This window comes from Triticum dicoccoides, chromosome 7A (genome assembly GCF_002162155.2).
Source record: "Triticum dicoccoides isolate Atlit2015 ecotype Zavitan chromosome 7A, WEW_v2.0, whole genome shotgun sequence".
Taxonomy (NCBI): Eukaryota; Viridiplantae; Streptophyta; class Magnoliopsida; order Poales; family Poaceae; genus Triticum; species Triticum dicoccoides.
The window spans coordinates 51,174,803-51,187,116 of NC_041392.1; the positions used below are offsets into that span (position 1 = coordinate 51,174,803).

The 12,314-nt window shown below is 45.4% G+C and overlaps 1 protein-coding gene across 1 annotated transcript; it reads left to right on the top strand.

The window, feature by feature from the left end:
- Positions 1–36: 36 nt before the first annotated feature.
- Positions 37–480, top strand: LOC119333056 (E3 ubiquitin-protein ligase RNF181-like). The gene has a single exon (XM_037606086.1). It carries the CDS (start codon positions 37–39, stop codon positions 478–480), a length of 444 nt encoding a protein of 147 aa, XP_037461983.1.
- The last annotated feature ends 11,834 nt before the right edge of the window (positions 481–12,314 follow it).

Here is a 12,314-nt window from a genome sequence, read left to right on the forward strand (position 1 = left end):
ACGATCAGATCCGGTTTCACTTCACCATCACGCGCGATGGCTAGCTTGATGCCATCGCTTGCCATGGACCTGCCACAAGAAGAAGGAGGCCACGAGGACTCCGCGTTCCTCGGCGTCGTGGGAGATCCAGACGACCCGGAGTTGGCCGCGTTGGTGGCCGGGGCGCTGCAGACGGTGGACGCGCCGTCCGACGACGACGACGACGAGCTCAGCTGCCCGATCTGCTTGGAGGAGGACGACGCCGCAGCGTGGAAGGAGACACCGTGCGGGCACCGGTTCCACGGGCGGTGCGTAGAGAGGTGGCTGCAGGAGAAAGAGAGCTGTCCCATGTGCCGTCGCGAGGTCGTCACGGCGCCCGCCGCCACCGCAGATTGTACTGCTGCACACCTACATTTCTTGTGGATAGCTGCCTTGGGGTTGCATGTGTTTGGCGATGTTCCTGTGGACGACATGGAAACTGATGATGATGATGATGCTTAGGGAGAGCTTCCGGTCGACTTCGGGCACCAGGCTCGAAGCTGAGATGCTTTTTGATCGAGATAAGTCCCCATGCATGCATGCGTGAAGCTCGAGGCCAGGAGACCTACCGTGGAAACTGTACGTAGTGAGAGATGCATCACCTAGTACATTGGACATGTCGGTCCGAATCGAAGGGACATGCTTTGGCCTTCCTTTTGTGTAAAAGATCAGATGTAAACTGTGTGTGTAATCCGTGCATCCTTGCATAAACATGCATGGTCTTCTAGCCGTCTATGTGTAAATTGTTCTACGGTATTCTCTCACATACTTGCATCTCACGTCTTTGTAAAGGCCATTCCACTCATATTTGGGCGACAACGTGTTATGTTCACAATTTATTTCATCAAGACACGTGCTAGAAATTTACACAGCTTCCTTTCAGTTACATACATTTATTCCAGAAGCGCTCTAATGTTTTGTAGAATACACCCTCGACTTCTTGATCTCATGATCCACCACACCAACTATTCTTTCTCCGTACAAACACTAATAGAAAAAAGGCTATAGATGATATGGACACTAATGACGCACCAGACATGTGGTGCGCCACTACTATATAGCAGTGGCGCACCATGTGTCGGTGCGCCACTAGTGTGATAGACACTAATGACTCACCACACCCATGGTGCGCCACTACTAACATATTTTTTTTCCAAAAATACTAATGGCGCACCAGGAAACAGTGCGTCATTACTAGTTTAATTAGTAATGGCGCACCACTCACCACGTGCGCCACTACTATCATTTTTTTTTGCAAAACTACCAATGTCGCACCACCAGCTGGTGCGCCATTAGTAACCAGGGTTACTAATGGCGCATTTATAGGTGGTGCACCATTAGTAACCTGGGACCAGCTAGATATTTTGGACAGCCACCTACACACTCATTTTCCCCACTTTATTCTCTCCACCTCCTCCTCCAAGTCTGTCTCGGCTGCCTCCTCCTCCCCACCTCATTTGCATCATAGATTCATCCAAATTAAGTGGTTAAATTACCTTTTTTTTGATAGGTAAGTAAGGGGAAAGCTTTCTTTATGTTGTAGATCTACTTTTTTCTCCCTCCAACAACGTGCACATACACTTTTTATGGCCTAGCTGGATCTATGTATGTTTATGGTGTTGCATATATATTTGTGTTTGCAGGTACCGGTATTTGAAATGCGATAGTTGCCAATATTTTGCCGGAATGTTAATTCATTTTCATTTCGGCGAGAATTTTGGCACTATGCATTCTTTTTGGTCCTATTTTTACTGAAAATCATGCCAAATTTTCTCTCGGTTCTAAAATATCATTTTGCTCTACCCCGCAGGAGACCATGGTCCGCATGATGACCGAAGGCATCGTGAATAGGTTTTTGAGCTCCGCAAAGACCGAGATGCTTCAAAAGAACGAGACGGAGATAAGATGTCCGTGTCGAAGATGCAAGCTAAAGAGCCTTATTGCGGACCCGGATTCCGGGCATTTGCGGGACCACCTGCTCTTGCGTGGTTTCATGGATGGCTATCGGTGGCAAGGTGATGAAGATGACTATGAAGTCGTCCATGGGGGCCGGGCAAGAAATGAGGAAGGACAGCAAGACAACCACCGCGGCGAGGGCAGGCGAGAAGACGAAGAATCTCCAGGACATGATCACGACGGTGATGATGTACACAATCATCATGTAGAATATGCCGGACATGATGATGAGGAAGATGAAGATGCCGGAGCAGACGACGATGGACCATCGATGGGCTGGGAGCAGGACCCTCATATTCAAGAGCTGTCGCCCGAGAGAAAGCCAAGCTGGATCAACTGGAGATAGACGCGGTTACTCCATTGTATGAAGGATGCATGCCCGAGGATACTCGCCTGAAAGTAACGCTCATGGCTCTGGAGATGAAGGTAAAACACAAAATGACTGATCCATGCTTCGACGAGAACATGTCATTCTGGCACGAACATCTTCCCAAGGGGAACAAGTGCCCGACCAGTTTCGAGGAGGCGAAGAAAATCGTGTGTCCTTTGGATTTACCGCACGTGAAATACCATGTGTGCATGAACAATTGCATCATTTATCGGGACGAGCACGCGGAGTCTACCATATGTCCGGTGTGTAGCATCACTTGATACAAGAAGAGGAAAAAAGCTCCTCGAAAAGTGGTGTGGTACTTTCCGATCACTCCTCGTCTGCAGCGGTATTTCAGGGACCCTAAGCTAGCAAAGCTCCTACGTTGGCACGCAGATTGGGAGGAGAAGAAGTGAGAAGATGACGGAAATGATCCGGAGATAAATAAAAAAACAAGATGCTGAGTCACCCTAAGGATGCGAGCCAGTGGCAAGCGTTGAACTTCGAACACCCAGAATTTGGGGACGATCCAAGGAACATCGTGCTGGGCGCGAGCACCAATGGAGTCAATCCGTTTGGCAACCAGAGAAGCACACGTAGCACCTGGCATGTGTTTGTGTGGATGTACAACCTTCCCGGTGTGCATGAAGAGGAAGTACATTCACATGAGTATGCTAATTGAAGGGCCGAAAAAACCAGGGAACGACATCAATCTGTATCTGGGGCTGCTGAAAGAGGAGCTAGACACATGGAAAACGCCAGCCAATACGTGGGACGCGGCAGAGAAAGAATATTTCCCTATGACAGCCGCACTGCTCACAACGGTGCACGACTATCTCGGTTACGGATATCTCGCGGGGCAGGTGGTCCACGGATTTTCTGGATGCATCAGGTGCATGGATGACACAACGTATCGCCAGCTAGATAGAGATTCCGGGTCTTCGAAAACCGTGTTCGTGGGACATCGAAGGTGGCTTCGCGACGATGACCCATGGAGAAAATGCAAGGATTTGTTCGATGGTGAAACCGAACCCCAAAGACGCCCGCGTACGAGGAGCGGCGAGGAAATAGACGAGTCGTTGAAAAATTGAAAAGATTGCTCACTGCCGGGAAAGAAGAAAAAGGCGCCAGAGCCGGGAAAGAAGCGAAAGGCGCCAGAGCCGTTGCTGAAGGTATGGAAAACAAGGTGTGTTTTCTGGGACTTGCCGTACTGGAAGATCCACCGTGTGCCTCACAGCCTTGATGTCATGCATATCACGAATAACGTATGCGAGAGTCTGCTTGGTACCCTGCTCAACATGCCAGAGAGGACCAAAGATGGGCTAAAAGCAAGAGCAGACTTGAAATCAATGGGCATCAGGGAGGAGCTTCACGCTAATGATGATGATGATGATGAGGCAAAGCAGGACACGGAAAGTCGTCTCAAAGGCAAAAAGGCCAAGAAGACCGGAAATGACTACCCTCCCGCGTGCTTCACTCTAAGTCAGGAGGAGATCGAGCAGTTTTTCACCTGCCTCGTAGGAGTAAAACTTCCTTACGGTTACGCGGGGAAGATAAGCAGATACCTAGACCCAGCGAAGCAGAAGTTTAGCGGGATGAAGTCTCATGACTGTCACTTGCTGATGACGCAGATAATTCCAGTTGCAATCCGTGGGATCATGGACGCGCACGTCCGTGAAATGCTATTTGGCCTATGCAACCTTTTTGACGTCATCTCTTGGAAGTCGGTTGGCGTGAGACAACTCAGAAGGCTACAGGAAGAGATCGTGGTGATACTATGCGAGCTTGAGATGTACTTCCCGCCCGCATTCTTCGACGTTATGGTGCATCTGGTGGTTCATATCGTGGAGGATATCATCCAACTCGGACCGACGTTCCTGCACAGCATGATGCCGTTCGAAAGGATGAATGGTGTCATCAAAGGATACGTTCGCAACATGTCACGTCCAGAGGGAAGTATAGCCAGGGGCTTTCTGACCGAAGAGTGCATCTCCTACTGCATGAATTATCTAGGCATCGAGAACCCCGTTGGTCTGACCATCAACAGGCACCTCGGCAGGCTCGCTGGATGGGGTCACCGCGAGGGTCGCCGCGAAATGCATGTCGACTTCGAGGGTCGACTCGCCGACTTTGAAAGAGCAAACCTAGTCGCGCTACAACACATAGACGTGGTCGATCCTTGGTTGGTAGAGCACAAAACCTTTATTGAGAAGACGTACAATGACCGAGGCCAACAGAGGACGGACAGAGATATAATCAAAGAGCACAACTCATGTTTTACGTGTTGGTTCAAGCAGAAGCTTCTATCGTACCCTTTACATGAAGATTCTTCCATGGAAGAACAACTCATATTCGGTTCGTCCCAGGGCACCGAGCACAACCTAATGACCTATGAGGCGTACGATATCAACGACTACACATTCTACACCGAGGACAAGGACATGGAGCGATGGTTATCAGAACTCCAGAGTAACGATGGAATTCTACACCTGTAACGACAAGGACAGATACTGCGAAAGGATCGAGGAGATCTGGGAGCTGAGCTATGCTGGAGATAAGGTCCCGATGTTCCGTGTCAGATAGGCCAAGAGTGTCATAAAAGAAGACCGGTATTTCACCACCATGATTATACCCAAAGCCAAATCCAAGACCGCAGACGCAAATGTCACCGCGAAAAATGAGCCATGGCTACTGGCTTCCCAAATGGACCAATGCTTCTTCATTACCGACCCGTCAAAGCCCAGTCGTGTTGTCGTGAGGAGAGGCAAAAGGAAGATCATCGGAATGGATGGAGTCGCCAATGAGCAAGACTTTGACAAGTACGGTGACCCGAAAATGGAACATGACGACGACGATGAAGTGCCATACACCACAAGAAGAAGCAGGACCACCCACCTAAAGGACGTCCGTTTCGCAGAAGAACTCCATTTGCGAAAAAGAAGGGCAAGAAGATTGTGAACAGATAGCTAGCTAAGGTTGATTGTATTTAAATTGTAGCCTTCATTTCTTGATTGTAATCGTAGTCTAAATCTGTTAATATTTTTGGAACTCATGAATACTTTTAAATTTCATGGGCATTTTTTGAATTCATGAATATTTTTTCAAATTTTGATGATATTTTTTCATATTCATAAATGTTTTACCAATTCACAAATGAATGCAACTAAAAATACAAAAAAAATATTGATGATATTTTTAAATAACAAATTTGTTGATATTTTCAAATGACAAATTTGATGATATCTTCAATTAAAAATAAAAAACAAATTTGATGTATTTTCAAAAAAACAAATTCATCAAAAAAACAAATTTGATGATATCTTCTGTTTTAGTCCTCATGAAAATAACAAATTTGATAAAAAACAAATTATTAGATGCAACAAAAAATAATGAAAAAAAAGTTACTAATGGCGCACCAAAGGAGGGTGCACCATTGCTATCAGAAAAAAAAACATACTAATGGCGCACCAGTGAGTGGTGCATCATTGCTATCAGTGTTTTTATGGTGCACCCCTGGATGGTGCGCCATTACTATCCTTCCCCCTTGTGTGTGTTGTGTCCATCTCGCGTTCGTCCTTCTCACTTCCAATCTCACATCTCTCCGACCCACTGCACGACCCACTGCGCCGCCGCCCCTACTGCGCCGCCGCCCGTCCTCCTCCGCCCGTAAGCCCCCCTCCTCCTCCGCCCGTAAGCCCCCTCCCCCTGACTAACTCGACTCCCCTGGCCTCCGTGCGCAGTTCACCGTCCCGGATCTTCGACTGCATCGCCTCCCGCGGCGGCAACATCCACAGCGTTGACATCTTCGTCCCCGACGACGCCCCCGTCTTCTACGCCCGTAGGTACCCCATCCAACTCACCCCCGCCTCCATTTCCCACCTCTCCCTCTCTGCTCCTCCCTCCTTGCCCTCTCCCTCTCTGCTCGATCCCCTCTCTTCTCTGTCTCCACCTTCTGTTCTTGCCTGTGAGGTGTTTGATTGAATGTCAATTCAAACGATTGATACAGCCGCGTCCACCGGAGCACCACGACCGTGTCTGCGACCTCGTCTCTGCTCCGCCGCCGTCTACGACCTCGTTTGCGACCGCGTCCATCGAGGTGAGTTCTAGTCTGAAGCTCTCAATGCTCAAGTCTGGAAGCATCATGGATTCATTCTTCTTCAGACATTGTTTGTTTGTTTCTGCTTGAATGAATGGAGTACAATACAAGTTCAGGAACAAGGGACATTTTTTGCAATTGTGAACTCTCAATGCTCAAGTCTGTAAGTGTTTACAAATTCAAAGAGTTCACATGACTACTGGTTAAATACTCTAGTGTATTTACTATAAATCTAGTCTGAAACTAGTAGAGCTCTTGGTGATTTGCAAATTCAGTTTAAATAAAAATTTGGTACATGACTACTGATCATGTACGAAAGATGTTGCTACTGGATGAGCACAAGAACTACTCAATAGATTTTGATGTACTCATGATCATGTATGCAAGATGTTGCCACTGGATGCATGGATGCATGACTGGGACATGACTACTTAGTAGATTATGACACCTGATAATCACAGTAAACTGTTAACAAATTATAGTTTATTATCCATTTTAGCCTAGCATTCAATTATCTTTTCACCCTTTTTTCTGTCCATTCAGTTATATTTTCAGTAGAAAAATATGTGTAACAAATTACAGTTTACTGTCATTATCAGTTTACTGTCCATTTTTGTTTTGATTTTACTGTATGTATCTTAACTGAAATTTGACCATGTCTTGTTCCTTTTTTGCAATTATAAAAAGTGAAAGAAAAACAACCATTGAACCAACAAATAATTGATTTGGTAGAACAAGTCTTGTTGCCAGTCTTGAACCAACAGATAATCTTAATTGAAATTTGACCATGTCTTGTTGCCAGTCCTAATGAAAAAGCAACTGAATTTCCAACAACCTACTAGGTAGAACGATCCATTTATATCATGAATATATGAAGGGAAGGACATGATTGCTACATGATTGCCATTATACTCCTTGATGCCAGTTGCCAGTACTGTAGTGAGTAGCTTAACTTGTTTAAGTACTGCCAGTTAGTAGTACTGCTAGTGAGTAGATGAACTCCATTTAACTAGCTTAGTTGAGTTTCAGTTGTGTAGTGAAGTTCTTCTATTTTGTATGATGTGGTTCACGCTTAAACTGTCCTGTTATCTAGTCTGCTGGATCATCTATGTACTATGTATGCTGTGGCATGTGGTGTGGTCGATGCTGAGATGTCAACTCTATGTACTATGTATGTTGTGGCATGTGGTGTGGTCCGAGTGATTAGGTTTCAAATGATTCTACTGTAATATTGTGGGGTTCTACTCCTGGAACACTTCAGGAATTTTACTTCATAATTGGAGTATTTTGATGATATTGGGGGGTTTTGTCTCTGACCATCGTGTCGTGATGATATTGTGGGGTGTTGTGGGGTTGCAGCTGGGCGGGGGTGGGGTAATGATTTTGCAGGTACCCCGAGAGACCCTTGAGTTTGCCGGAATGTCGATTAACTTCTGTTCCGGCAAATTCGGGTACTCCATATGTCCTATTTTCAGCAAAGTTCATGCTGAAATTTTCCGTGAATTTTAGCATGACTTTGCTAAAAATAGGACATATGGGGTACTTGTGACTAATGCATGGGTCGTGGTATCTTAGTGCTTAATTAAGTAGGATCAACTGCCCCTTTAGGGTGCCTAGGTGTCGATAAAAACCTAAATGATGATGTTCCATGGCCACGTATTTCGACTCGGACCGTCAGTCGAAGAAAGACTACACAAATATCAAGAAAGTTCTTGATGATGTTCTCCCCGGCTACGCCAGATCTGGAGGCACCTTCACCAGGCCAGTTCGTAGGTACGACAAGCACGTGTTCGCCCACAATATGATGTTCCCCTGCGTCAAGCAGCCGCCTGGCGGTCATAAGGATGCCTACTACGCCCTCCATCACATGCGGGCGATCCTACGGGACCATAATCACCTTCTGCTACCAAATAATCACAAAGATTGGGCCGCAAGCTTGTCGGCAATCCAGGACGCGAACATCAGACAAGAATTCTTTCTCATCCAGTCGGAGTTTGCGGAAATCATCCATCAAGATGTCCTTCGTACCTCGGGGTAGTTCTACCTCAGATATCAACCGTCCAACAGTGAGATAGACACAACGCTACAAATGCAGGCTGACAACGCCCGCGATTTCATGACCATCACGAGAGACGGCGGCTTCATCCACGCTCCAGTCCCTGAGTCGAGTCGAAAGTAGTGGTGCTATGTGTAGTTCTGAAATATCGATTAGCTCATGTTATAATTAAACTTTAATGAACTTGTATGTCTCTTTGGTTTGGACGATCGTTCAACATAAATGTAATCGATGCTATTTATTAGTAGGACCATGAATCGTGCTATTAATGTCTTGCTTTTCTCTTCGGATCCTTTTGTTGCATACTTATATATTGCTTATGTATTGTTTGTGAATTTCTACTAATGTTTTGTTTGGCTAGTGCATAGAGATGCCGTCATATGTCGTGTACAAGGGTAAGGTTTCCGGAGTCTACGACGACTGGGAGGAGTGTCGGAGATAGGTTCACTGTTTCAGCGGTAACAGTTGCAAAGGGTACAATACTAGGGTGGAGGCGTAATCTAGATACATGCGCTATCTAGCGGGTGAGAGGAAGGAGCGGAGGAGGAACCGGATGAAGACCAGTTTCATCGTGATGATGCTCATCGTGATGACCGCAGCTCTCTTCTATGTGATGGTAGTTTAGATGATCGATATCGACTTGTAATTGTAGGGTAACGTAGTAATTTCAAAAAAATTCCTACGCACACACAAGATCATGGTGATGCATAGCAACAAGAGAGGAAAGTATTGTCTACGTACCCTCGTAGACCGAAAGCGGAAGCGTTAGCACAACGCGGTTGATGTAGTCGTATGTCTTCACGATCCAACCGATCAAGTACCGAACGCACGGCACCTCTGAGTTCTGCACATGTTCAACTCGACGACGTCCCTCGAATTCGGATCCAGCCGAGTGTTGAGGGAGAGTTTCGTCAGCACGACGGCATGGTGACGATGATGATGTTCTACCGACGCAGAGCTTCGCCTAAGCACCGCTACGATATGACCGAGATGGATTATGGTGGAGGGGGGCACCGCACACGGCTAAGAGATCAAGAGATCAATTGTTGTGTCTATGGGGTGCCCCCTGGCCACGTATATAAAGGAGTGGAGGAGGGGAGGGGCCGGCCCTCTCTATGGCGCGCCCTAGGGGAGTCCTACTCCCACCGGGAGTAGGATTCCCCCTTTCCTAGTAGAACTAGGAACCCTTCTAAGTAGTAGGAGTAGGAGGGAAGGAAAGGGAAGGGAAAAGGAGAAGGAAGGAAGGGGGCGCCCCCCCTCCCTAGTCCAATTCGGACCAGCCCATGGGGAGGGGTGCAGCCACCCTTTGAGGCCTTTCTCTCCTTTCCCGTATGGCCCATTAAGACCCAATACGAATTCCCGTAACTCCCCGGTACTTCCGAAAATACCCGAATCACTCGAAACCTTTCCGATGTCCGAATATAGTCGTCCAATATATCGATCTTTACGTCTCGACCATTTCGAGACACCTCGTCACGTCCCCAATCTCACCCGGGACTCTGAACTCCTTCGGTACATCAAAACACATAAACTCATAATATAACCATCATCAAACTTTAAGCGTGCGGACCCTACGGGTTCGAGAACTATGTAGACATGACCGAGACACGTCTCCGATCAATAACCAATAGCGGAACCTGGATGCTCATATTGGCTCCCACATATTCTACGAAGATCTTTATCGGTCAGACCGCATAACAACATACGTTGTTCCCTTTGTCATCAGTATGTTACTTGCCCGAGATTCGATCGTCGGTATCTCAATACCTAGTTCAATCTCGTTACCGGCAAGTCTCTTTACTCGTTCCGTAATACATCATCCCACACCTAACTCATTAGTTGCAATGCTTGCAAGGCTTATAGTGATGTGTATTACCGAGTGGGCCCAGAGATACCTCTCCGACAATCAGAGTGACAAATCCTAATCTCGAAATACGCCAACCCAACAAGTACCTTTGGAGACACCTGTAGAGCACCTTTATAATCACCCAGTTACGTTGTGACGTTTGGTAGCACACAAAGTGTTCCTCTGGTAAACGGGAGTTGCACAATCTCATAGTCATAGGAACATGTATAAGTCATGAAGAAAGCAATAGCAACAAACTAAACGATCAAGTGATATGCTAACGGAATGGGTCAAGTCAATCACATCATTCTCCTAATGATGTGATCCCGTTAATCAAATGACAACTCATGTCTATGGTTAGGAAACATAACCATCTTTGATCAACGAGCTAGTCAAGTAGAGGCATACTAGTGACACTGTGTTTGCCTATGTATTCACACATGTATTATGTTTCCGGTTAATACAATTCTAGCATGAATAATAAACATTTATCATGATATAAGGAAATAAATAATAACTTTATTATTCCCTCTAGGGTATATTTCTTCAGTCTCCCACTTGCACTAGAGTCAATAATGTAGTTCACATCGCCATGTGATTTAATACCAATAGTTCACATCACCATGTGATTAACACCCATAGTTCACATCGACATGTGACCAACACCCAAAGGGTTTACTGGAGTCAATAATCTAGTTCACATCGCTATGTGATTAACACCCAAAGAATACTGAGGTGTGATCATGTTTTGCTCGTGAGAGAAGTTTAGTCGACGGGTCTGCCACATTCAGATCCGTAAGTATTTTGCATATTTCTATGTCAATAATGCTCTGCACAGAGCTACTCTAGCTAATTGCTCCCACTTTCAATATGTATCCAGATTGAGTTTAAAGTCATCTGGATCAGTGTCAAAATTTGCATCGACGTAACCCTTTACGACGAACCTTTTGTCACTTCCATAATCGAGAAACATATCCTTATTCTACTAAGGATAATTTTGACCAATGTCCAGTGATCTACTCCTAGGTCACTATTGTACTCCTTTTCCAAACTCAGGGCAGGGTATACAATAGGTCTAGTACACAGCATGGCATACTTTATAGAACCTATGGTTGAGGCATAGGGAATGACTTTCATTCTCTCTCTATCTTCTGTCGTGGTCGGGTTTTTGAGTCTTACTCAACTTCACACCTTGTAACACAGGCAAGAACTCCTTCTTTGACTGTTTCATTTTGAACTACTTCAAAATCTTGTCAAGGTATGTACTCATTGAAAAACTTATCAAGCGTCTTGATCTATCTCTATAGATCTTGATGCTCAATATGTAAGCAGCTTCACCGAGGTCTTTCTTTGAAAAAACTCCTTTCAAACATTCCTTTATGCTTTGCAGAATAATTCTTCATCATTTCCGATCAACAATATGTCATGCATATACTTATCAGAAATGTTGTAGTGCTCCCACTCACTTTCTTGTAAATACAGGCTTCACCGCAAGTCTGTATAAAACTATATGCTTTGATCCACTTATCAAAGCGTATATTCCAACTCCGAGATGCTTGCACCAGTCCATAGATGGATCGCTGGAGCTTGCATATTTTGTTAGTACCTTTAGGATTGACAAAACCTTCTGGTTGCATCATATACAACTCTTCTTTAATAAATTCATTAAGGAATGTAGTTTTGTTTATCCATTTGCCAGATTTCATAAAATGCGACAATTGCTAAAATGATTCAGACAGACTTAAGCATAGATACGAGTGAGAAACTCTCATCATAGTCAACACCTTGAACTTGTCGAAAACCTTTTTGCGACAATTCTAGCTTTGTAGATAGTAACACTACTATCAGCATATGTCTTCCTCTTGAAGATCCATTTAATCTCAATGGCTCGCCGATCAATGGGCAAGTCAATCAAAGTCCATACTTTGTTCTCATACATGGATCTCATCTCAGATTTCTTGGCCTCAAGCCA